Here is a 25,092-nt window from a genome sequence, read left to right on the forward strand (position 1 = left end):
AACGTCTCACCTTTTATTCTCCCGATAGGCTCTCGTGACAGGAAGGCAACTGGGAGACTCTCTTCACCCAAGCAAGAGCGACAGAGGGGCCAGAACCCGAAACCTTCTCCTGCGCAGACGGACAGGTCAGTACCCACTTGTTCTCCTGGGTCTCTTGTGGGCCAGGCTGGAGCTCACGCTTTTCTGCTTCTCCAGTGGTTCAGACCCTCCTCTCGGGACAGCCCTGAGGCTCTCTGGCCCTAGTTTCCAGTTGTCATGGAGGCACAGCGAGAGGAAGGATGCGGAGCTCCCTGGGCAGGAGCCAGAGGCGCTCGGGGGTTCACGTGGAAGCCACTGGCTAAGCTGTTCCAGCTCAGAAACGAGCAGGAGCCTGGGGGTTTTCTTGAGGTCAGTCCCAGCAAGAGGAGCCAAGTGGGTTAGGTGCAAGCTCAGTCGTGCCAATGCCTCTGCCTCTCGCTGGTGCTGCGTAGTGCTAATGAGAAAGGAAGTACAACCCCTTCACCCCGCTGCCGAGCTCCTTGTGGCACCTGGCTCGAGTGCCCGATTCCCTTTCTCTCTTAGCCTGGCATACTCTCAACTGCTCACTTTGCTGCTGTGAGTTGTTAAAATGTGGCCCCTGCGTGACGCTGAATGATGACCAGCCCTGGCTTTATGCCTTTCCATCCCCTCTGGTGACAGGTGACCAGCTCACGTCCGATTTCTTGGCAGCCTGCACCCGCTTCTGTACTGGGAATACCCCTTTGCAGAACTGGATGTGTGGCTCCAGGGGCCTTGGGCTGTGCTCCACTCAAAGCCCTTTGGCTAAAGGGTTGCGGAGCACCTCCTGTGGCACACCTAAAGCTTCCTCGGTCCTCCTTGCCCCTAGCCAGCCGGCGCTGCTTTGCATTTCTCTAGTATCATCTCTCCGAGGATCTCTGTGAGCAAACAGACGCAGCCCTGTCCCGCACCCCTGTGTTCCTTGGCCAGCAGGACTCGTGTCATCCCTTCTCCCCAGCCTGGGGCACGAGCGAGCCTCAATTTCTGTGCGTCAGAGCCATCCCAAACCAAAACCTAGCCTTGGCTGCCACAGCCCTGTCCTCCTTCAGGCCCTGAGGTCCTGTTTTCTGGCAGCGAAGAGGAACCTCAGCCTTTCCAGGCAGGTGGTGTTGGCCGTGTGCTGGGTTCTTGACCCTCTTCTGCCTGCTACTGTTTGGTTTGGCAGTGTCGCCTGGTGGGTTCGGCGTGCCCGGTGCCCAGGCACGGGGGTGGTTAAGGACACGTTGGGTTTCTCTGGGGCAGTCGAACGGTAGGTCTGTTCCTGTTTTGAACTTCTTGAGGCTGGTTGGGTCGTGCTTGAAGAGGCCCACCGAGGGTGCAGGTGGCATTAGCAGAGGAGACGGTGACTCCCACTGCTGACATCTGCCAGCAGCAGTGGCACAGGCTTTCCTGCGTGGAGCCAGTCATTAGCCCGGCTGTGGCTCGGACTGTGCCTTTGGTGTGTTACCGAGCCAGCAGCACTGCAAAACCCCAGCAGGCTCGTGATGCCGTTCTGCTTCCCGGCCCTCTCATCCTTGTCCCACTGTAAAGGGAAGTGGTGGCCTGTGGTGGGAAGAGCCACAGGCTGCTTGCCCCCAGCCCCGCTCACAGCCTGATCCAGGAAAAGCCACCGCTGCCAGCGACAGGGACCAATGGCTCCTGTCCTCTCCGTGCGGGGCCGGCCAGGGAGGGAATGTTCCCCCAGCTTTGCTTTGCTCGTGCAGCAATGGCTTCGGACTGCAGCAGAGCATGGGAGCAGAACTGGAGTGCCGCGCCGGGGTTTGTGAGCTCCCCACAACTGCCGGTTCCGCACCACACGACCCAGCAGCATCGCGGGGCAGGGGCTGTCAGGATTTTTGAGACCATGGAGGTTCTCCAGGGCTGCTGCGCTCTTACCCGTGATGCTCTCCCCTCTTTGCTTCTGTGACGGTGAGCTCCCTTGCACACGTGCATCCCCCAGCAAACTGCTGACAACAGCCGACGCGGCCCTTGGGGGTTACTGTCGTGGTGGCCGTGGGGCCAAGTTTACATTTTGGGATCCCCCCCAGAGCAGCTGATCTTTTACTGTTTCAGCCAGTTTACCGACCCCAGGCCTCGCATCTTGAACCTGTTTTCTTCCACCAGCACTTAGAGTGATGCTTTCTGCCGGAGCAGATGCCGAAGGGTTTTGTTTCCAGCGCGGCGTGCTGCCGGCGAGCGCCCTCTCACCACCCCCTCCTCACCCTCTCCTCTCTCCCCCTTCCAGGAAACGCCAGCTCTCGCCTCAGTCCAAGAGCTCCAGCAAAGTCACGAGCGTACCGGGCAAAGCATCCGAGCCAGGCCCCACGGGCGCCAAAGCGGGCAAGTCCAGCACCCTGTCGCGACGGGAGGAGCTCCTGAAGCAGCTCAAGGCGGTGGAAGATGCCATCGCTCGCAAGCGGGCCAAAATCCCGGGCAAAGTATAGTGGGTCGTGCGCGGAGCGACGCTCTGCCCTCCCCCTTAGTGACTGTTCATGTTTTTATAAATAGTGTAAAAGCGGCCACTTTGGGATTTTGCAGTTCTGTCTTATTTTGGCTGCGATTCTTTTTAAAAAAAAAAACCACACAAAAAAAAAAAAATTAACTGAAGTTTTGTCAGCTGAGACGCCCGCCATGACTCGCTCCGGCTCCCGAAGGGCGAGCGGGGCCAGCTCCCCCCTGGCTCTGCCGGCGCCGGTTCCATGTAAATTATGCACAGAGGACTCCAGCCCCGTCGGATGCTCTCACTGTTCCTCTCTTTCTCTCTGCCCTCTCCTCTTTGCTAGCCTTGAGTTGTATTCTCCTAGTTAGCCCTGCTGTGTGTCGAGTGTCTTCAGCAATGCAGTTCTATATACTGTGTAACGAGAGAGCCGAAAACTGCTGTGAACTACTGGCAACATCACCTTCTCCCCCCCGCCCTCCCACCCCAGGAACAAAAATATATATATATTCTTGACTCGAGTCTGATTGGGAAAATGACCTGTCTTTTATTTTAAGCAGCGGATTGTTTTGGTTGATTTAAAAGGAGCCCTGAAGGTGTCGTGGGGACGTCTGTCTAACAAGGAGGGTCCTTTTTCCTTTTTTTTTTTTTTTCTCCTTTTTTTTTTTTTTTTTTTGAGGGAACTCCCTGAAATAAAGTATTTTGATAACCAGTTCTTCCTTTCTCAACTCTTCTCTGCCTCCCCTCTCCCTTGCCTTGTGGGCGGGGGCCTGTCCCCCCCCATCTCCGGGGTGTGTAGTTTATTTTGCCTGCGCTACGGCTGCCCCCGTGCCCACATGGACTCTGCTCCGGCCACTGGGAGCTGGAGGAGCTGCTCTGTCTCTTGGGGGGGAGCACCGCATCCCCTCACCGGGGGTGCCCCTGAGGCCCCCCCCCCCCACCGTGGGCCCCCACTGCTGTGAGCCTGCAGCCCTGCCCTGCTCCTTCCACCCAGTATGAAACCAGTGTCCCACTGGTGTTAAACGTTAGCGGGGGTCCTGCCGTAGCTGGCTCCACCTGGTGTGATCTGGGGCTGCCTTTGCTCATCCAGACCTTCGGGGGAGGACGTTTGGGGTCCCTGCTCCTGTCTCCAGCGGGAGGCTCTGCCTTGTCCCTGCCTTCCTGGGCTGTGTGGCACCCTGTGAAGTCACCGCCAAAACGGGTACAAGCCCCGTCTCTCCGGTAAAAGATGAAAACGTGGTCCTGTGGCTGCGCAAAACTGTTTTCCCACATGTGTATCGTCCCCCCCGCAACCAGTACTGTATTTCCTGCTATACTGGGGCCACTGGGCTGCTATGGGGACAGAGCCCGAGCCCAAATCCTTCCCCTTCTCTGCACATCAAAGGTGCTGAGCCCGTGGTGCAGCGCGACGGGGTGCTGTGGTCCAGGCGAGCCCAAGCCTGGCTCTGTAGCGGGATGGGGTGCAAGGGGGGGTGGGCGGGATGCGGGGGCTCTGTATCCGCATGTGGAATATGAAATAAAGAAGAGGGGGGAAAAAAAACCCCAAACATCTACTCATCCCTGAACCAGCTCCTCTGGTCCCGCCGCATCCTCCCCTCTCTGCTCAGCGCCATCATCCTGGCTTTGAGCATCCCACGCCGCCAGGACATCCCTTGGTGATGGACCATGAGAGTAAGGGAGAGGTGGGGGGTGGGGGGGATGGACACAGCCCTCTGGCCCTTTCCAGGGTTGCCCAATTTGGGATTTCTGCTCCGGCAGCCCCAGGAACGTGACGGTGATATCACCGTGGGGCTTGCGCAACGGGGCCAGGGCCTGGGGCATGGAGATCCCGTCCCCATGGATCGCCGGAGGGCGGGGGGACGGGTATCCAGGGCATCCCGTGCCCGCCATCGGCGGGCACGGAATGCCCTGGATACCCGTCCCCCAGCCCTCCGGCGACCTGGACCACGTAGCCCCACGATGCTCTGTGCCCATCACCACGGCGTCAGGGCAACCAAACTGGAGCGGGAGGGGGACGCCCACCTTCCCTACAAATCTGTGCGTCTCCGTCCTCATCAGCTCCCCCACCCCACACACACACCCCCCCCCCAACCTCGACCTCCGCAAATACAATTTTGGAGGTGTCGGGGAACCGATTTCCGGGCTGGAAGAGGTTGGGTTGAGAAGGAAATACGACGGGCCCCGCGGGGAGGAGGAAGGCAGCCGGAGCTGGAGTTTCCAGGTGTGTGTACATCACCTGCCCGAGCCCTATATAAAGGCGGCGGCGGCGGCGGCGTTGCCACTCGGCCGCCCGCATCCCCGGGGCAGCAGTTCCTAAGGGTGTTTCTCCCTCCCCCCCCCCCCTCCCCAAAACACCCCCTCCCCCCCCAAAATTTTGGCCGTGCTCCCCGCACCTTCGACCTGATGGTAAATGGGGAATGGGAAGGGGTGGAATTGCGGGGTGGGAGCCGGGATGGGGCGAGAGCCGGGGTGGGGGTGTTTGTGTGCACGTATGTACATAGGGGTTGCATGCGATGTGCATGGCGGAGGGGGTGTGTGTGTGTGTGTGTGTGTGTGTGTGTGTGTAGCAGCACGGGTGCGGGTGATGTGGGTGCCTGTACAGCCTGCGGGTAGGGGCTTGCTGCTGGTTTTCCAGCCGTGTGCCGGTTGGGAGGGCGCCGGGGGGTGGTGGGGAACGACGCAGGGAACGGGACCGTAGTGCTCTACGCGTGTAAGGGCTGGCCGGTGTCGTGTGTGCACACGTGCACGGCTGTACACACACACACGCACGCGCCGGTGATGTGTGTGTGGGTGTTTCTGGCTGGGGTGTGCGTCCGTGGGTGCGTGGAAGCGCAGTCCAGGCACAGACGTGTGTGCTGGTAATCTCTGTGTGTGTGTGTGTGTGTGTGTGTACTCACACACGCATACATCCGTGTGCGTGGATGTGCTGGTACCGCTGTGTGGGTGCGTAGGTGCACACAGGCAGATCCCGTGTCTCTGTCTCTGTGTGTGTGTACACACAGACGTGTGTGTGTGCATGGAAGGGCAGTGTGTGGCGCGCGCGTGTGTGTGTATGTGCTTGTACATCTGCGTACCTGCACGCTGGCACTAACGTGCGTGTTACACACATGTGCTGGTATTTCTACGTGTGTGTGCACCGTGCTGGTGCTCGGGGGGTGCCTGTGCTGATACTGGGGGGGGTGTGCGTGTGTTTGTGCATAGCTACACGTGTGCTGGCACTCTGTGTGTGTGTGTGTACACACAGGTGTGCTGTGTGTGTGTATGTACCGGTGCGCTCTGCAGCTGTATAGCTGTGTGTGTGTGTCTATGTCTCTGTGTGTGTGTGTGTGCGCGCGTGCTGGCGCTGCGCACGCACACGTGTACCCACACACGCTGCGTCTTGAGGGGGTGGGTGTGTGGACACGGGCGTGCTGGTACCCTGTGCGTGTGTGCACACACGTGTGCGAGTGCTCCGGGTGCCGGCGCCCGCGTGAGCACCCTGCACATGGCTGCACGCTCCTGGGGGTTTTTTGGGTGAGGGTGCGGGCACACACGTGCTGGTGCATGTCAAAGCCCCCCGGGGTTGGCGGGGTGGGGGGGGGACGGCTGCGAGCTCACCCCTACGTGACCCTTGGTGGGGGGGGGCGGTGGGTCCCTGCTGGGCTGTGTCCCCCAGGAGGGCACTGGGTGGGTGTCCCCCCGCCCTCCACCTCTGACCCGGGCTCTCCCGCAGGGCTGGCTCGGTGCCCTGGCGCTGCTGGGCACCCTGGCGCTGTGCCGCAGCCTGCGCCGCCCCGGCAGCCCCCCGCACCATCCCCACGTCCACTGCTACAGCGCGGGCGAGCTGCGGGACGGCGAGGCCCCCGTGCACCTCCTGGGCCGCAGCCTGCGCTGGGACCACTACGTGCCGGTGCAGCTGGTGCCGCCGTTGGAGCGTTTGCAGGAGGCCAACGCCGGCCATCGCCGAAGCCGACGCCACCGCGAGCGTGCTTGCCCCGCGCTGCAGCTCCGCGCCGGCCTCCACAGCGAACCCAACGAGCGCTCCATCTCCCCATGGCGCTACCGGTGAGTGTCCGTCCTCCCCCCAACCCGGGACCACCCCACCCCACGCTGTGCCTCAGTTTCCCCCAGCATCCCTCACCTGCCTCTTCTTGCGGGGGCATCCCCGTTGCCTGCCCAGAGGGGTTGATACCAGCACGGGGCGACTTGGGGGGCACAGGGGAAGGGGCTCGCTGACGGTGCGTGTCCCCCCCCCCACCACCATCCACAGCATCGATGAGGATGAGAACCGCTACCCGCGCAAGCTGGCCTTCGCCGAGTGCCTGTGCAGCGGCTGCGTGGATGTCAAGACCGGGCGGGAGACGACATCGCTCAACTCGGTGGCCATCCACCAGACCATGATGGTCCTGCGGCGCAAGCCCTGCCCACGTCCCGCCAGCCCTGGCCTCGTCACCTTCGAGGTGGACTACATCAGGGTGCCGGTGGGCTGCACCTGCGTCCTGCCCCGCACCGGGCGCTGAGCCCCCCCCACGCCTCCCCCCCCCCCAAGCTCCTGTGGAGCCCCGTAGCGTGACCATGTCACTGCATCCACCTCCCCCCACCCCGTGCTTGTTTTAGAGCACCCACCTGGCTCCCCCCTTCCTTCCCCGCAGCCGGGTGTCTCCCTCCAGCCCCCAAAACCTTCACCTTGTTATTTATGATTTATTTATGAGCCTTGCTGCAGGGGGACTTTTTTTTAACCCTTATTTATTGCTGACCCTCCCTGCGAAGGCTGTGACTCCACGTCCAGCATCACCCCCATGGTGCCCAAGGCCCTGCGAGCGCTACCCGGGGGCTCGCTGGTTATTTATTCCCCCACCCCCGCCCCCCGCAGAGCTATTTATTGTCTCCTCTATATGTGCTATTTAATGCTGGCAACGTGCAGCCTGCAAATAAAGTCCGACACCCCCCACCCACCCCCCCACCCACCCCCAGACATGGTCCTTGCTCTGTTCCCAGCCGGGGCGTTGGGGATGCTGGCACAGGGGGCGATGCCGTGGGGGGGTTGGAGGCACATCCATGGGGTGATGCTCAGCCGTGGGGCATCTCTCAGCCCCGGCGCGGTGGGCAAAGCACCAGTACACCCAGTGCTGCAGGGCAGGACGAACTGGGAGGCAATGCGGAGGGTGGCAGGGCAAGGGCGGGGGGGGGGGGGGAGGGATGTGCCCCACACCCCCAGCCCCTGGGGGGGAACCAGCCCCAGCACCCACAGCACCCCTCCACCCACACCTTTCCCACGGCCCTGCCCCCCCCCAACCCTGGCACCCACGTCCCATGGGCCCAGCGCCACCTGCTGGGGCCACCACATGTGCCCTGGCGGCACCCATGGGTGCCCTGGGACGGCCGCACCCCGCCACAGACCAGGGTTCATGCCGGGGGGCGGGGGGGGCAGAGCTGAGGGGCCGGGGCAGCTGCTGCTGCCCAAGGGGGACAAGGATTTGTCCCCACCGCACAAGCGCATGGTGTTGTCCCTTGTCCCCATATGTCACACCCAGGCATCCAGATACTCTCCCGCACCCACGAATGGGAAGGGAAATGCGTCATTGGGGTCCCCACCCCACCCTGCCAGGGGTGACACCAGCTTTGGGGGGGGTTCACCTGGGACACACGGGGCAGCTGCGGTGCAGGTCCACCCTGGGGACCACATGCCACCCCCCAGCTTCACTCCACCATTGGGTCCACGGACGATTTCGGGAGGGGACAACAGCGTGGGCCTGCCCCCCCCACTGCCACATGTCCCCTGAGGACATCTCCTGGTCCCCTCCACAGCAGGAGGGACGTGGCCCTGCAGTGGCCACACTCCGCCTGCCCCCACCCCAGCTTCAGCTGCTCCACGGCGTTTGCCCATAATCGGGTTGTTTGTCCTTAAAATCCCACCCAACCCAGCCCCAGCAGCCCCCGCCAGGGGAACAGGAGCCAGGGGGAGCCGGCACTTTTCCCACTTTTTATTGCAACAGCAACCGCAAAAGTGACAAAAAACAGCGAGCGCCGGTGCAGGGAGCACAGCTGCCTGACCCCCCCCCAACTCCGTGGTGATGTGGGGCCCAGGAACTCCTCAGGGAGCTGGGGATTCCCTGGAAAGCTGGGGGGTCCCCAGGGACCGGGGGATCCCCTAAGGAATTAGGGACTGCTTGGAGGGCTGGGGACCTCCCCAGGCAGCTGAGCGCTCCCAGAAATTTAGGGATCCCCAGGAGTTGTGATCCCTCAGGGAGCTGGGAGTCTTCAGGGATTTGGGGATCTCCAGGAGCTGGGGACACCCCCCCCCGGGGAGCTGAGCATCCTTGGGAATCCAAGAGGAGCTATAGAGCCTCTGGGAGCTGATGACCCCTCAAGGAGCTGAGCATCCCCGGGGATATGGGGATCCCCAGGAGCTGGGGGACACCCCTGAGGAGCTGAGCATCCTTGGGGATTTGGGGAGCCCCTGGAGCCAGGCACCCCGCTTTCCCCCTGAGGAGCTGGGGTGCAGCTGGGAAGCAGGAGCACAAGCGGTGCGGCAGCGGCAGGAGGGCTCCCCCCCCGCCGTTACTCAGCCTCGACGGGGATGGGGTTCACCTGCCCCCCCACCTCCGCCGGCTGCTTCTTGCGGGCATCGGCGGGGGGCCGGGGCGGGGGGTTGCTGGGCGGCTGCTTGATGGTGTCCCCCATGTGCGGCCGCTCCCGGGGCTTCTGCTCGATGGGTCTCCACTCCTCCCCACGCACCGCCGCCTGCAAAGACACGGGGGCCGTCAGTGTTTGGGGGGGGTTCCTCCTCCAGCAGGACCCCCAGCCCCCCCAGAAACCCTCCCAAAGCCACCCTGCGCTCACCAGCAGGTAGATGCCACTCGCGATGCCCAGGCAGACGGTGCCCAGGATGGTGGAGAGGAGGAAACCGGCGGGGACAGCCAGGCTGTGCAAGAGATTGGGGGTTCGGCAGGGGCTGGGGGCAGGGGGGTGGGGGCTGTACCCCTGCCCCGACCCCGTACCCCACTTACGCGGCGTGCAGGATGGCTCGGATGTAATAATTCCTTGTGAGGGGCCCGAACACCTTCACCACTGCTGTCAGGTACTTCTGGCCGCTGCAGAGCAACACCGGGGGGAGGTCAGAGGGGTTGCATCCCGCAAAGGGGGGGCACCCAGCCCTGAGGACCCCCATCCCCACGCTCTCCCTGCATGGGGAACCCACACACGGGATCCAGCCCCGCTTCCACCCCACTGCTCCAGACCCCAGTGCCGTGTCCTTGTGTGTCTGTGAGGGGGGGCTGGGTACCAGGACCCCCCGTGCCAGGGCTGAGGGGACACACACACACACACACACACACACACATCACTTACCACCTCTCCATGGTGGAGCCCTTTTGTCGCTTGCTCCTGGGGTACTCGAGCAGGCAGACCAAGACGCCTGCCACGCTGCGGGGGGGGGGGGGGCAGTCAAGGAAAGGGATGCTCGGGGCCAAGATTAGTCCATAGGCACGACCCTCACCCGAAAAACAAAGGCTGTTTGGGGCAGGGAAGGAGAGCTTTGGGCCCAGAGTGGGGAGGAGGATGATGTCTCCCCCCCCCAGTCCATGCCTCCCACCCGAATGGAGGGTTTTCCCCGCAGACCAGACCCGGGCATCCTCTCCGCAAGGATACATGGCGTACGCCGCGAAGTACCAGCCCTTGAACTGCCCCGCCACGGCCACGATCCCGCCCGTCAGCATGACTGCGGGGACAGAGCGGGGCTGGTGGGGTCCCTGCCTGGGGACATGGCCCCCCCTCCGAGCCAGGACACAGCCCCCCAAACCCGGGCTACAAACGCCAAACCTGGGATACCACCACCACACCCCCCCAGACCCGGATTACGACCCCGACATGGGGGATGCCGAGGAGATGCTGTGTGTGGGACCCTCTGGATTCAGGGAAGGGAACTGGGGGGCTCCAGGATGGGGGGCTCGGGGCGGGGGGAGGTTTTTTGGCCCCGTGGCCACATGCCACCTCCACCCACGAACTTTGCTCCCCTCTGGCTGCCCTGCGCGGGCAGAAAACTTGAGGAGAGGAGGAAGAGAAGAGGAGGAAGAGGAGGCTCTAACCCTGCGCATCCCCAGCGGGGACGGGACTTCCCGGTCGTCCCCGGCGCCTCCCGTTTGCACCATCCCGGAAGCCCCCAGCGCCCCCGGGACGGCGCGGCCTGGCCCCCCCCCCCCCCACACACCGGGGCTGTCACCCGCATTGAGCGGGACCATGCCTCTATGGCCCCCCCGGGGCTCACCGCCCCCCTCCATCCCCCCGAAACCCCCCCCCGGGAGCCGGCCCAGCGGGGCTCACTTCCTCCAGCCGCCAGCTGCACCGGGCCGGTGCGGGGACACCCACGTCCCCAGGGGGACACTGGTGGAGGGGGGGGGGGGCTGTCCCTGAGCAGGGCTGGGGCGCCCGGGACCCTCTGCAGCACCCAGGTCCCCATCACCCCCCCCCCCCCCAACCCCTGCACCCCCCCGGGACCCTGCAACCCCCTCCTTCCCCCCCCCCGGCCCGGACCCTGTGTCCCCGCACTCACTGAGCCCGGCGGCCAGCGCCTGCTCGTTAGCCCACATGGCCCACTCGATCTGCCCCATGGCTCGTCCCGGCCCGGTTCGGCTCGTCCCGACCCGGAAAGCGGACGCGGCGCGACGATGTAACGGGGGCCTGGCCACGCCCTCTTCGTCATAGGCACCGCCCCCTCCGTGTAGACCACGCCCCCCTTCCTTGTAGGCCACGCCCCCACCCCACAGGCCACGCCCCCCATGGGGACCCGCTTCAGCCCCCCCCCAAGGGGACACAGCGCCGGTGCGGGACACAGGGGCCGTGCGGGGACAGGACCAGCCCCGCAAGGGACACGAGGGGACAGGGGACATGGTGGGGTGACGAGGATGGTGTGGGGGGAACAGGATCAGTCCGGTGCAGGGGGGCTGGATCAGCCCCGCAAGGGACACGGGGCCACGTAGGGTGACAAGGGTGTTGCAGGGGGACAGGATCAGCCCCAGCCGGAGCATTTAAGGGACAGGGGACGGGATCAGTCCTGCAAGTGACATGGTGGGGACAAGGGATGTGCAAGGGATAGGGGCCACATGGGGTGACGGGGGCTGTGCAAGCAGAAAGGATCAGCCCCAGGGGACACCGGAGGACAGGGGACATTTGGGGGGGACAGGATCTGTCCCAGCAGGCCCAGGCACAGCCGTTAGGAGAAACCAGCCCCGTCTCCTGCCCCACACCTTTGTCCGGCGATGCCAACCCCCCTCCGCAACACCTCCCCTGGAGTCCATACACCCCAAACCAGCGCTGCAGCTGGAAAACCTCTATTTCCTTACAAAACAGTAAAAACCAGCCCCAGGGGTCACATCCCACCCCGGGGCTGGGGACGGCTTCGCACCAGGCCACCCCCGGGTGGCACCAGCAGAGCCCCCCCCAACACGTCGTGGCTGTCCCCGGCGGTGTCACCGAGGCTCAGGTGCAGCGTCGGGGCAGCCCGTCTGCTCCCAGGAGATGCTGGCTGGGGTCATCCAGGAGCTGGGGACCAGGGCCGGGCTGCGGGGCAGGAGATGGGTTACGGGGGGCCAGATCCTTTGCACCAGGGAGCCCCACTGCCTGCAGGGAACCCCTCCTGGGGGGCTGGGGGGCAGCTCCTGGGCTCCACAGAACCCAAAAGCCCACCCCATGGATCACACCAGCAAGAACATGTCTAGGGATGGGGTTCTGCACAGCCCTGGGGATGGGGCCAGGGATGGGGGTCCACACACCACCCTGGGGATGGGGTCCCGCACAGGTCCTTTGGGGATGGGGCCCCACACACCCTCCTGGGGATGGGGGCCTACACAGGTCCCTGGGGATGGAGACAGGGATGGGGTCTCACACACCTCCCTGGGGATGGGGTCCCACGGAGGTCCCTGGGGACGGGGACAGAGCCTCACCGCAGAGACCAGGCAGATGGGTCCCCCTGCCCCACGTCCGCCCCCAAAGCCCCCCCCCCAGCCCCCTACCTTGGTGTGCAGGATGTACCGGACAGCCCCCGGCACTGGCTCCGTCACCACGGCTGTGAGCAGCTCCTCCGGCAGCGAGGCCGAGTCGACGGGCAACCCCCTCACGAACCTGCGGCACGGCCGAGCACTCAGTCCCAAGCCCCCCTGCCATCCCTCTCCCCCCAGCCCAAGTAAGAGACGAGATAGCCCTTACTGGTCCCCGTTGGTGGCGGGGGGGAAGCTGCGTCTCACCACCTCCACAAACTCGGCCACGGTGTCGGCCAGCGTGAAGATGACGGCGTTGGGGCCGGCGTCGAAGGTGTAGGCTACCTGTGGCGGGATTGCGGGCGGGACACGGGGACCTGGTGAGGGACCACAGCACCGCAGCCCAAGAGCCCCGCGGGGCCGGTGTGGCCAGCTGGTACCTTGGTGCATCCATGGTGGGCATTGAAGCGGTGTGCCAGGGCGATGATTTGCCGCGAAAGGTCATTGAGGTAGAAGATGGGGGGGAAGGTGTCGAGGCAGGTGGCATGGAACTGGTTGCTGTCCTTCATGGTGAGCTGCCCGAAGCCCTCGAAGTCCCGCTCACGGATGTGCCGCATCATCAGGGCCAGGCGTTCCGGCACCACCGCCTCTGCCCGGTGCTGCCGCGGCAGGAGGGTCACGGTCACTCCGGTTTGGGGACACCCACGGCACCGCGACCCTTTGGGCTTCGCTTGGGTGGCATCGCGGGTGCAGGCCCCCTGCCTGCCCTCCCTCCGTGCCCCCCAGCATGGAGAAATGTCCCCCCTCAAGGGAAACGGGACCCCACACCCTGCCTGCAGGCAGGGGACAGGCAGCTGCCTGGGGCAGGATGTGGCCCATTGCCCCGTACCTTCAGCAAGGGGCTGGTGTCCACACTCGTCTGCATCCCCGCCGTGCTGCCCACCTGCTTCTTCTCCCCGCTGACCTGGGGGGGGGCACAGGTGGTGGGACATGACCCCCCCCTGAACCCCCAGCCCCAGCGAGGGGCACCCCCTGAGCCACGGGGTCTGCACCCACACGGGGCTGGGGTGACCCCAAATCCCACCCAGCTGGGGGGTGGTGGGTACAACCATAACCCCCCCTCTGCCCCGGTCCCTCACCACCAGGACGAGGACCCTGAGCTCCGGCCAGTGTGTCTCGGGGGCCACTTGTTGGGCGAGGCTGTCCCTGCCGTCCGGCCGCTCGCCCCGCTGCCACTGCACGAAGCCCCCCAACATGCTGCGGCAGGCGCTGCCCGAGCCGCGCCGGGCCACCTCCGACAGCTCGCCCTCCACGCCGTACAGCCGCGCCAGCGCTGACACTGCGGGGACGGGACGGGGTCAGGGGAGGACACCACCCCCCCACCACCACCACCACCACCCCCCGCCTCTGCCACCCGCCCTGTCCCCGCTCACCCACCCAGGCAGGCGTAGCCGGCAGCGGAGGATGCCAAGCCGGCGGCGGTGGGGAAGTTGTTCTCGGTGGCGATGTGGATTTTGTAGGAGAGGTTGAGCGGGGCCACGTCCTCGGCGCTGCCACCCCGGCGCTTGCGGGCCAGGCGCCGCACTGCGAGGGGACGGGAGCCATGCAGGGGGGGTCGGTACGGGGAACACCCCGCCCGGCCCCAGAGCGTGGGGGACACTCACCCTCCCGCAGGCAGGCCTGCAGCCGGGGGTGCCCCACGTCGGCCTCCTCCCCGTTCAGCCACAGACGGTCCTCTGCGAAGTCCCGGCTGGCGGCGGCGGTGGTGGTGGTCTTCAGCTGCAGGGAAAAGAAGGGGGGGAATGCGGGGAGCGGGGGGGCTCAGCATCCCCCTGTGCACAGGTCGGGGGCAGAGGGGCCCGATCCTGACCCTGACCCCCACACCAACCTGGTCCTGGTGCAGCGTCACGCTCAGGGAGGAGTTGATGGGCAGGATCAGGTCATTGTCCCGCTTGCCCCCTGCAAGAGATGGCACGGCATGGCACGGCACGGCACGGCACCCCTTGGCATGGCATGGCTTGGCTCAGCACAGCTTGTCATAGGTTGGCTTGGCACAGCACGGCATGGCACGGCACTGCTTGGCATGGCACAATATCACTTGGCATAGCACAATATCACTTGGCATGGCATGGCACAGCTCGGCATGGCACAGTATCACCTGAGATGCCACGGCATGGCATGTCACAGCTTGCCATAGGTTGGCTTGGCACGGCACAGCATGGCATGGCACAGGACGGCACGGAATGGCACAACACGGCACGGCACGGCACGGCCTGTCACAGCTTCTCTGCCCACTTTCCCCCCCCCCAGCAGGTGCCAAACCCGTCCCCGCCACCGGCCCGCCCTCCTCCCGGGGCTCTCCGCCCCGCCTGCCCCGCCGCTGCGCCGGGGGGTCGCGTCCCGGGGGCTGCCCAGCCCCGAGAGGGGGTCCCGGCCGCAGGGGCAGCCGCCGCCGGCCGGCGTGGCGCCGGTACTCACAGTATTTGATGACGGCGATGTTGACGGGGGCCGTGCAGGTGACCATGGCGAGCGCCCGCTCCTCCGCCATCGCGCCGCCGCCGCCGCCGCCGCTCCCGAGGCGCTCCCGGCTCCGTGCGGGCGGCCTCAAGCCCCGCCCCCGCGCCACCCACGTGTCCGTGGTCCGTGGCGGGACGCCGCCTCACCATTGGCCGGCGCCGCAGCGCCCGGCTCCCGGCGTCCAATGGCAGCGATCGGACCACGGAGCGGCCCCGCCTCGCCCCGCCCCCTGCCGGCGCTGGCAGGGGCAGGCGGCGGCGCCATCTTCGAGTCGGGAAGGAGCCGCGCATGCGCCCTTACGGACCGGCGGCGGCGGGGCAGGGCCGGGGGTCCCGGTGTCCCCAGTACGCCTCCAGTGCTCCCGAACACCCCCCCCAACCCCAACGTCCCAGTGCTCCAGCGTTACCCCAGTGCCCTCAGTACCCCCAGCGCACCAGTGCTCCCAGTTACCCCAGCACTGCCCCGGTGTCCCCAGTACCCCCCCAGTGCTCCCCGTGTCCCAAAACCCCTGGACCCCCCAGTACCCAGTGCTCCCAGTACCCCCCCAGTGCTCCCATTGCCTTCAGGGCCCCTACTGCTCCCAGTATGCCAGTGCCTCCAGCGCTCCCAGTGCCTTCGCGACCCCCAGTGCTTCCAGTATGCCCAGCACCCCACTATCCCAGTGCCCCTCCAGGGCTCCCAGCGCCCTCGGCATCCCCCCAGTGCTCCCCGTCCCCCTACAGTGCTTGCAGTGACCCCAGTAGTCCCGGAGTCCCCCGTTCCAGTATACCAGGGGCTGGGAGCCACCAGCACCCCCTGGGTGTCCCCATCCCGCCCCCACGGGCACCCCCAGCCAGGCCCCGCCGCACGCGTGTCCCCCCCCCGGGGGTATTTTTGACCTCTGGTCGCTCACTTGCAGTGGAAAATATCCCACAAATCCGGGTGCCTGGGGGTGGCGGGGGGCACACGCCGGGCACGGGGGTGACAACGTGGTGCTGGTGGGCACAGTCCCACTCCCACGGGGTCACCGACGGCGGGGGGCGGGAGGGGGGGGGGCGCAGGTCCCATCCCACCCCGAATAAACAGCCAGGGCGATAAGAGGAGCAGCATCCTCCTCATCCCACCCCTCTCCATAGCAGGGAGCTCTGGGGACCTCCTTGGTGGCGGGGCAGGGGCTCCCCTGGACGTGCACCCCCCCTCCTCCGGTATTTATAAGCATTTTCCATGGGAGGGGACAGCCTGCGGATATTTTGGGCCATGGAATTCTTCCCCCCCCGTCCCCGCCACCGGCACAGGTGCAGGGCCTGATTTAGCTGGGCAGAGCTGCAAATAGCACGGGGGGCACACGGCGGCTTCCTCCGGCACCCACCCAAACCGTCCCCCCCCCGGCCCCTGCCCCAGCGCCTGGGGTGACACCAGTGGGCACAGGGCTGTCCCCACCACTGCGGGGCTGTGGGGAGGGCGCCGGGACCCGAGGGCTGGCCTTCGCCACCAGCATGCCCCGCTGCTGGTGCCAGGGACGGCGTTGGGGACAGCCCTGTCCCCCGGCACTGCCACCCCACATGGGGTCCCACTGCCCGCAGCATCCCCCCGCCCAGCCGGGCTGGCTTGCACCCAGCATGACCCCCCCCAACACTCCCCTGGGGTAGGATGGAGCAGGCACCTCGGCTCCCGGGGACCCGCAACACCCCTTCTCCCTTCAGGGACAGGCAGCCACAGTTGGGGCTGCATGGCCACATGCCTGTCCCCTCCCCTGTGGTGCCCTCCCTGCCCCAAAAAGCCCCGTGGGCGCCGTTTGGGGAGCAGATAAGGTGGTTCCTCAATGCGATCAGCCCTGGCCGTTGTCCCCCCAAGACTTTTACTGCCCCCAGGGACAGGAGCCAGGCTCTGGCCAGTGCTGGGACAAGGGTGGAATCCCCTAAATTCTCTGAGAGGACACCAGTGGCTGCCCCCGGGGAGGGAGATGCCCGGGATGGAGGGAATCGGCTGCGCAGAGACAGCCCGTGTCCCTGGGGAACCCCAGGGCCAGGACATCTCCCAGGGACACCCACAGGAGAAACACCCACCGCGCTCCCCTGGCCAGCGCCCAGCAGGGCTTTGGGGACGGCACACGGTGCCAAGTGTCCTCCCTCTGAGAGCCAGGACGCGGCTGCCAGGGAGGGGGCATGGCCACCAGCACACACAGCTGGGGGGATGCCAGGAGAGGTGTGGGGGAATCCCCCCAACAGCCCCCAGGCAGGTTTAGCAACACCGGGCACTGGGACAGCAGGTCACGACGTGCTCGGGTGGGGGGAGATAAGGGCTGGGGGAGCCCAGGGCAGGGAGGAGGGCTGGGGTGACAAAATGGCATTGCCAAACCGCTGCCGTTAACGGGAGGAGTTGACAAGTCAGAGATGAAGCTGTAAAGAGAAGCCCCACGTTTGGGGAAGGAGCAGCCCCGACAAGCCGGAGTGGGGGGTACCCAGCCCCAGCCATGTCCGACACGCCAGAGCCGCGGCACAGACCACGCAGCGAGGCCGCCCGTGGATGAAACTGCCTTTATTGAGAAAAATGGTTTGCTACAAATACGTCATTGATTTTATTCTTCTTCAAAAAACAGTACGTCTCGTTAAAAGGTCTAGTTATGCAAAAAGTCATGGGTAACACACTGACGAGCACGGCTCGGGGCGCAGCCGGAGCCCCGGCACAGCCCGGCTGGCAGCGGGCAGAGCCGGATCCGACCCCATGCCAAGCGGGGAGAGGCAGGAGCTGCCTGTGCAGCGCAGCGCCCGCCTGCGCCCTTGCAGCCTGGGCCCTAAAGTGCTTTACAAACGCAGCTGTTGCTGCCCCCCTGCTCTGGCGTCGCAGGGCAAAAAGGAGGAAGAGAAGGAGGAAGGAGACAGAGAGATTAGTAGCACTGTAGCAGAGGCAGGGAGCTCCCTGCAAGAGCTCCCATGGAGGCTGCTCCAGGACCTGAGGGTCCCAGCTGAGGACGGACAGGGGAATCCTCCCGGGTCCCTTTTGGGAGATGCCAGTGCTCTCCATCCCACCAGCGACATCCCCCGGGGCCAGGCAGGTGGCAGGGATGCCGTGCTGGTAAGAGAAGACCCCGTCCCTCCTCGCTAGCCTTGCTCGAGGGAGGGGAGGGTCTCTGCACGCTCCTCGTATACAGCTGCCAGTGGCACAGGGGAGCTCACAGCCCCAAAGAACACCCAGTACTATTTAGATCAAAGTAAAAAACAAGACCGTATTGCTGGGGCAGAGCTGGAGCTGGAGCCAGGTCTTGGATAAACCACAAAAGGGCACTACTCCGAGCAGGGGCATGCAGAGGGATTGCTCTCCCACACCTCTTCTCCGCAAACCCTTGCTGGGAAGCGGCATGGCAGGTCTGCGGGTATCGTGCACCACCACCTCCCCGCAGTTCCTTCACCGAGAGCCTTGGGCTGATCCTGTCGCTGGGGTGACACCAAAGGATGGCAGGGTCCCAGCGCAAAGCACCTCTCCCCCAGCCCTTCAGACGGGACACAGCTTCTGCTGCACACGGGGGCCACGCTCAGGCTGGCAGCAGCCCACTCAAGGCCTGGCAGAGATCTCCCTCCCACCCTCTCCCAGCCGCCAGGAGGAAACTCCAGCGGCAGCAGGAAGAGCAGAGAGGAAGGGGGGCAGGGGGGACAGGTCACCGGGACGCTGTGGAGCATCTCCCGGATCAACATCTGCCCAGGTGTGCCCCATTCCCAGGCAGAGACCTGGGAAAGGGAGACGCAACCCCCTATTTCAGGGGGACAAGATGCTCAGCGTTGGGGACGGGCTCTTGCACGGGCAGAGGTCCCTCCTGCGCACCCATCGCCCGGATACGAGGCAGCCGCTCTGCACCGAGCGCCAGCACATCACAACTAACCCGCCTGCTCCCTCGCAGGCGGAAACCACCGCTCCAGATTACGCTCTGCCCACGGCCACCTCCAGCACCGTCACGGAGCTCTGCCTGCCCGAGTTAAGCCATCGTAAGCCCAACCACGGGCCCTGGAGAGGGTGAGCAGCTCAGAGAGCACAGCCGGACAAGCGGCTGAGAACACAAGTGGTGCTGCTGCTCCTCAAAAAGGCAGCCCCGCGAGCCGCTCGGCAGCCAACGAGGTGCTGCTTTGACTCGGTCTCTCCTGCAGCACCACCTACCTGAGGAGAAACACGTCGACAAGGGAAGGGAACGGTCCAGAAGTAACCAAAGATGACACCCGCGTGCTTCCCACAGCCCCCACAGAGTCCCACGCACTGGCCTGGGGTCCAGCTCCTGCCTCCCACCTGATTTCACATCCACAGCTTGTTTGTTTGTTTGGGTTTTTTTTTTTTTTGTAAAAAATATACTTTCTTAATAATGTTCCATAAAAATACTCTTGTCCCCAGTGACAGATATTGCAGTGTGAAGAGTAACAGCTTCTGTTCCCGCTCTATAAAACGTGGAAAAGGCATCATGCCAATTAATGTAGAAAAATGCAAGAACTCAGTATCACAAGAGCCGGTACAAAACGAGGGAGGTGAGAGTTTCACTGGACGCCAGATGCCATCCCTGCAGACTCCTCCGAACCCACTGCCATCACAGGGCACACGAGGGCAACCGTCTCGCCCTGGGATTCAGCCCGGCCTGCTTTGGGCCTGGCCTGTGCAGTAGCAGGCAAAGGAGGCAGCTCCTGCCGCAGCACAGGGGACGGGACAGACCGACGTCTCCAGAAATAGCCTCGTGGAGTTTAAAAAAAAGATACGCTCCGTGCCGTTTTCTTCCTTTTCAAAAAGGACGTGGACGATTGCAGTTTCAAACTAGGGCATTTCTGCATAAAATGCATCATAGTTTTACGTACCTATTCAATTGCAACAGAGAGCATGAAGACAAATGGTGCCAAAAAGCATCTAATAATAAATAGATCTGGATACACGTATATACTCCGTATACGGATATGAAATGCCTAACCAAGGAACGATCCCAGCCCTTCGGTGCTGACTCCTCTCTCCCCCCAGCAGCGGATGTCTCTGCTCACTCACCAGTCCAGCGCGATGCTAAAGAGACTCCACCTTCTTAAACAAGGTGGGATTTGCCCAGAGAGGAGAGGGAAGAGAGGCAGCAGCGGGTCGCCGGCGGGCTGACGAGCTCCGTGCCTCCCCAGCAGAAAGGCCGAGTGTGCAAAAGGAGATGGGGTGTGAGAGGGGGGGGTCCGAACCGACGCTCTGCAGTCACCCTCAGTTCTCAGAGAGCGACAGTGCCAGGGCAGCCTGCAACGCTGCCTCCTCATCGATGTTATAGTCCTAAAAAACAGAGAGGGGTGGTCAGCAGAGCTGGCGTGGCCAGGCCACGCAGCCTCCATCAAGCAGGAGGGGTGGTCATGGCAAGGAGCCCTTCCTGCTCCTTACTGGCCCGCCCAAGGCTGTGAGCCTCCACCTCCTCTGGCAAACAGGTCCCCAGGAATGCCGTGCTCTTTGGGGAAACCTTCGTGCCCATGGTCCCTCTCCTGCCTGGAACCTGCCAACGTCAACCCCGCTCTTTGATCTGGCAGCGGCTAGCCCACATGGGAAGCTGTGGCCAAAGGCTAAAGCTTTCTATCAAGGCCACGGGCTTCTCCAGCACTGCAGTTTGGATTTATGCAACACAGTAATCGCTCCCGAAGGTGGGGATATTTCTCTGTAAATAGCTGTGGGTCCCTTTCCCTGAAATCTAGTCTCCCTGCAATAAAAGCAGGATGCTAACGAAATTTCCCCTCGGTCACTGCAGCCAAGGCTGAGCGATCACACCCTTACCCCCACACGAGGGGTCAGCAGCTCCCCGAGAGAGGGGCCATGGATACCTCCCACGTGCAACAGCCAGAACCCCCAAGGCTGAGCTGCTCCCCTCCCACTACTTGTGAAGCCTCAAAGAAAAGGGCTTTTGTGTTACAATTCCTCAGGGGAAGAGTTTTAATGGAGCACACGGAGGAAACAACCCATCTTCACAGAGAGCAGTAACCTTTCCCTCCCCTCCTTCAGAGACATTTTCCTGGTGTCTGACAATGACCGGTTTGAGCACCTCCCAGAGCAGGCGGGGAGCCCAGCCCCACACCCATGGGGGTCTCCCGAGTGGGGCTACGCATGCGCCATGTGCCTCCCACAAAACCCAAATTAGGATCCATCCCCTTCCCCTCCTGAGGGGCTGCACAGCAGGACAGGCTGGTCCTGGCACAGGAAGGGAAGGGCTGGTTTCATCTCCCAGCCACTCAGCTTAGGACTCGGGGAAGATAACCCTGTTTCGGCTCAGAGCCATACTCACCACGAAGGTGTCGTAGGAGAACTTGTGCCGGTGGAGGAGGTGCTGGAGGAAGTTGGCGCTCTTGTAGCTGGGGTCCCCCCAGGGCATGGCTGAGCAGACCGGGCACACCTGCAGTGGGCAGGGACAAAGGGGAACCCTGACTCACGAGCGTAGATCTCCTCCACCTCTATCTCCCCCGAGGAGGGGACACGAGGGAGAGATGAGTAGAGGTCCCCTCTCTCTCTCTCTCTCACAGAGCGTGTCCTGCAGATATTGTGCTAAATAAGGGGGTCTCCCACCCCACCAAGCAGATCCCTCAGTGCACAGAGCCTCTGGCACACGGCCCAAGCTGCTTTTAGCCCACTGGTAAGTTACACGCCTGTGCACAAGCACCTCTGAGATGGTGCCAGAGCTGTAAATTCCCCGCCTCAGTCAACCCAGCGGGGATGGGGAAAGGAAATCCAGCACCACCCAGGTTGCAGGCACAGGGGGACAGAGGCAGCTCGTTCCAGAGAGCCTCTAACAAAGCAAACAGAGGCAGGTCCCCACCTCCCATCAAAGGGATTTAAAACAAACTAAACCATCTGGAAACACAGCTGTAGTTTATGCGCAGCAGCAACAGCTCTGCATGCTGGTGGCCTCAGACACAGCATCAGCTATGGTGTATTTGGATTTCCAGGAGTTACCCTGCACAGAACCAGCCCATCCCAGCGCCCCGGTGTCACTCACCACTTTGTTCGGGTCATTGCGGTGGTTCTCCATGCAGTGCTTCACCAGCTCCTGCTGGTCCAGGTTCCGGGCCCCACAGTACGGGCACACAAACGTCGAGCGATTGGGAATATTGCTAAAGAGAGCAAGGACAAGCTCAGATATCCCAGAAAGTGACTGGATCGACTCCTTCCAAACTAACCCAGCCACCCCTGTTTGGCTTTGTGCCACCCACTCACGGTGGAAACCAGCCCAGCTCATTCCCACTCCAGGCTGAACCACCCTGGTCTGGTTGGTCCTTCCTCCCATGCCATACTCTGGAACACAGGACAGTACAGAGGCTGCAGATGCCAAAAGGAAAAAGGTGCTGCTGTTTCTCCCTGCGATTGCCCAGGGGAAAGTAAAACACACGCTCGGATTTTAGGGCTTGTAAAGGAAGGGAGTGCCAGTGCAGTCTGCAAGGAGGGACACACATCCCCACTCAATGCATGGTGGTACCTGGGGATAGGCTGCGACGTGGGGACAACCGGAACGAACTTGGGGCAGTTGGCCATCTGCTCCTGCACCTTCGCGCAGGACGAGACGTGAGAGCGCATTTTTGCAAGGGTCACCTGGAGAGTAAGGAGAGAAGAAACATTCCCGGAGGCTGCAGGAACACCTAGACACAATGCTGGAGCCTCCACTACAGCTCAGGAGAAGAGTTTTGGCAAGTCAACATCAGAGTGAACACTGGTCTGCAAGATGATCCACACCAGCCTGGCAACGCTGTACCAGACCGCCCTTCCTCACAGGAGAGATATGGGGTTGCACGCTCGCTGCACATGTCCCCGGAGGTCACACACGAGCCACCTAGGCTGCGTTATCATAGCACTATCTCTATTTTCCTTTGCGAAGGAGGAACTGCTGACAGCCGGAAACCCCAAACTGCTCTGACACCACACGAGATTAGTCCTGGACCGCAGCCTGGGCGTTACAAGATCCCCAAATCTAACAGAAGCCAGAAAGTGCATCAGCGGAGATGCACACCATGAATCACGGCTTTACAGCCGGTCCCTGAAGTGTCCCAGCCCAGGCTGCCCCAGGGCAGGCCAGGCTATGCTGGCAGTTTGGCTCCCCCACGGCCATCAGGATTACAGCACCTCAAACAAGACCTAAATCCTTACCCTCGTTAGGAACAGCAGCAGAGCTGGTTTGTCTCAGCCTCTCCCGTGTTGCAGGAAAACCTCAACCTGCTTTTGAAGGTCCCCACTGTCTAATAATAGCTCCAGTCTGCTGACAAAGGCAGCTAGGAGAGAGCGCCTTCATCTCCGCACAGCTCCGCTTGCCTGGCTCATAGCAGTACCTGTGACACGCAGAGGGGACACCACACCTCGCAGGTGCAGTTTGGGGACCTGCCGAACAGCGGACTCTGCAAATCCAACTGTGGAAAGCAAGCAACCTCCCTCCCCCAGCACCTTGGCTGCGGGATCGGCAGCAGGACAGGGACAGACAGCCTTCTCCCACGAGCTTTACCTTCTTGCTGCAGCCTCTGCAGGGAGCCTTGTAGGATGAAAGCTGTTTCTCTACACTGGAAGCCTTCTCCACCTTCTTGGGGTCGAAGGGCATGCGGCAGAGTGGACACAGCGGGGACGGCACTTGGAGGCAGGGCTGCAGGCACTCCCCGCAAAACCTGGGGGCACAAAGAGCAGCACTGAGCAGCCCAGCCCAGAAGGAAGAGGGTTAGCAGGACCCCAGCCCCAGGGACTCTGTGTGCCCCAGGCCGCAGGGCAGCCCCAAAACCCAGGGATCGGCATCCTCACTGTGAGGAACTGGAGAGAACGGGGAGCTTGGGAGAGGATGTGGGGAGACCAGGCACAGCCCAAGCTCGGAAGGAGCTCTCTGAACGCGCAGCCGGAGCTCAGACAATGCCACTGCTCCAAGACCCATGGACGGGAACGGATTTGAATGCAGCCAAACAAAGACCGATGCCGAGCATCCAGGCCACGCAGGGATAAAGCGAGTGAGCACGTTAAAGCTCGGCTCACCTCCTTTCAAGGTCCTCATGCCTGCAGGAGCACGGATGAGAAATCAAAGCAGCGGAGAGAAAGCGCAGCAAGGCACCCCCGGGCTCGAGGCAAAGCAGCTCGGTGCCCACAAAGTCAGCTGTCACAGCATCCCCGTCCCCTCTGCCTGCCCACCCATGTCACCCAGAACAGGGGAACGACGTGCTGCTAAGCCTCTGCCGCTGCACGGGGAGGGACAGTCATGGCGCCTCTTGCCCCAGCATCTCCCCCATGAAGCGCCCACAGCCCCAAACAAGCAGGACGGGGGGAAGAGCGAGACCATGCTTGGGCACCAAGCAAAGCCGTGGCCTCAAGGGGAGGCCAAGGTGTCCCAAAAACAGGCTGTGAAAGGGGGAAAAGGAGGTGTCACCAAAACGCTGGGGTGACAAGCAGACCCCAGCTCCTCATGGCTGTGCCCTGGGTGGCCTCTCTGCGGGGGCCAGGACACAGCACCCACGGGTGGCCTAGATGGGGGGGTCAGGGCAGGACTCCCACAGCCGGCACTGCCAGGGTGCTGGGAGCAGAGTTTGGGGGGGGTTCCAGGGGCAGGAACCAGGTCTGGGCGCAGAGGGAGAAAGGGGCTGGGGTCAGTGGGTGGGCAGCATAGGAAGGACCCTTGGGTGCCCTCCACACCGGGTCCGGGGAGTAGGGGGGGGATACAGGGCAGCACCCAGCTCCCCGGGAGCGGAAAGGGTTCCGGGTGGGGGCATGGCACCCGGTGCTGGCGGAGCAGCTGGGGGTGGGAAGGGGGTCCCGGGGCCGAGCACCACCCAGGGGGTGGGACAGGGATCCCGGAGCTCTCTGGGGTCACAGGGCAGAGGGATCCCAGTGTACGGGGAAGGGCGCCCAGAGAGCGCGGCGGGCCCGGCCCCGGAGGTTGGGGCAGGCCCCGGTGGTCGGGGCAGGCCCCGGTGGTCGGGGTAGGCCTCGGGGGGTCCCCGCCGCCCCCGCCCCGGAGCCGGTCTCACGTGTGTCCGCAGCCCGCGATGCCGACGGCGCGGTGGAAGACCTCCAGGCAGATGGGGCAGCTGAACTGCGCCTCCAACGCCTCGGCGGCGGGGGGCGGCGCCCGGGGGGGCCCGCCCGGGGCCTGCGGCCGCTGCGCCGCCGCCACCAGCAGGCTCCGGAACATGGCGGCGGCGGCGGCGGCGGCGGGGGGGGGCGGTGCCTTGACGTCACCCTGCGCCGCCGCGTCAT

The 25,092-nt window shown here is 63.7% G+C and overlaps 5 protein-coding genes across 11 annotated transcripts in view; 2 read left to right on the forward strand and 3 right to left on the reverse strand.

The window, feature by feature from the left end:
* ZC3H18 (zinc finger CCCH-type containing 18) overlaps window positions 1–3,094 on the forward strand; it is a 50,641-nt gene extending 47,547 nt beyond the window's left edge. For all 6 annotated transcript variants that reach the window (XM_063334818.1, XM_063334819.1, XM_063334820.1 and 3 more), the window contains 2 exons: window positions 29–125; window positions 2,261–3,094. In XM_063334818.1, coding sequence (XP_063190888.1) covers window positions 29–125; window positions 2,261–2,459 — 296 coding nt within the window. In that variant the 3' untranslated portion in view covers window positions 2,460–3,094. The remainder of the gene's footprint in view (window positions 1–28; window positions 126–2,260) is intronic.
* A 1,177-nt stretch (window positions 3,095–4,271) lies between these two features.
* IL17C (interleukin 17C) lies at window positions 4,272–6,951 on the forward strand. Its single transcript, XM_063333187.1, has 3 exons — window positions 4,272–4,673; window positions 6,165–6,496; window positions 6,702–6,951. The coding sequence occupies exons 1-3, from the start codon at window positions 4,272–4,274 to the stop codon at window positions 6,949–6,951; spliced, it is 984 nt and encodes a 327-aa protein (XP_063189257.1).
* Window positions 6,952–8,411: 1,460 nt separating this feature from the next.
* LOC134515637 (cytochrome b-245 light chain) lies at window positions 8,412–11,144 on the reverse strand. Its single transcript, XM_063334825.1, has 6 exons — window positions 10,983–11,144; window positions 10,082–10,151; window positions 9,782–9,856; window positions 9,442–9,525; window positions 9,275–9,356; window positions 8,412–9,175 (listed from the first exon to the last, which is right to left on the reverse strand). Exons 1-6 carry the CDS (start codon window positions 11,038–11,040, stop codon window positions 8,993–8,995), a joined length of 552 nt encoding a protein of 183 aa, XP_063190895.1. The 5' UTR covers window positions 11,041–11,144; the 3' UTR covers window positions 8,412–8,992.
* Window positions 11,145–11,262: 118 nt separating this feature from the next.
* MVD (mevalonate diphosphate decarboxylase) lies at window positions 11,263–15,021 on the reverse strand. The gene is made up of 10 exons (XM_063334824.1): window positions 14,884–15,021; window positions 14,294–14,364; window positions 14,070–14,184; window positions 13,843–13,989; window positions 13,545–13,744; window positions 13,295–13,369; window positions 12,846–13,064; window positions 12,635–12,750; window positions 12,442–12,550; window positions 11,263–11,989 (listed from the first exon to the last, which is right to left on the reverse strand). Exons 1-10 carry the CDS (start codon window positions 14,951–14,953, stop codon window positions 11,909–11,911), a joined length of 1,203 nt encoding a protein of 400 aa, XP_063190894.1. The 5' UTR covers window positions 14,954–15,021; the 3' UTR covers window positions 11,263–11,908.
* Window positions 15,022–17,424: 2,403 nt separating this feature from the next.
* RNF166 (ring finger protein 166) lies at window positions 17,425–25,045 on the reverse strand. Of its 2 annotated transcripts, none has more exons than XM_063334826.1 (6): window positions 24,864–25,045; window positions 23,366–23,522; window positions 22,352–22,464; window positions 21,875–21,989; window positions 21,167–21,274; window positions 17,425–20,172 (listed from the first exon to the last, which is right to left on the reverse strand). In XM_063334826.1, the coding sequence occupies exons 1-6, from the start codon at window positions 25,025–25,027 to the stop codon at window positions 20,107–20,109; spliced, it is 723 nt and encodes a 240-aa protein (XP_063190896.1). In that variant the 5' UTR covers window positions 25,028–25,045; the 3' UTR covers window positions 17,425–20,106. The 2 variants fall into 2 exon arrangements, with proteins under 2 accessions (XP_063190896.1, XP_063190897.1); XM_063334827.1 differs by lacking the exon at window positions 24,864–25,045 and adding an exon at window positions 23,017–23,195 and having other exon boundaries at window positions 23,366–23,502.
* Between the last annotated feature and the right edge of the window lie 47 nt (window positions 25,046–25,092).

The sequence above is a fragment of the Chroicocephalus ridibundus genome, chromosome 4 (assembly GCF_963924245.1).
Source record: "Chroicocephalus ridibundus chromosome 4, bChrRid1.1, whole genome shotgun sequence".
NCBI lineage: Eukaryota > Metazoa > Chordata > Aves > Charadriiformes > Laridae > Chroicocephalus > Chroicocephalus ridibundus.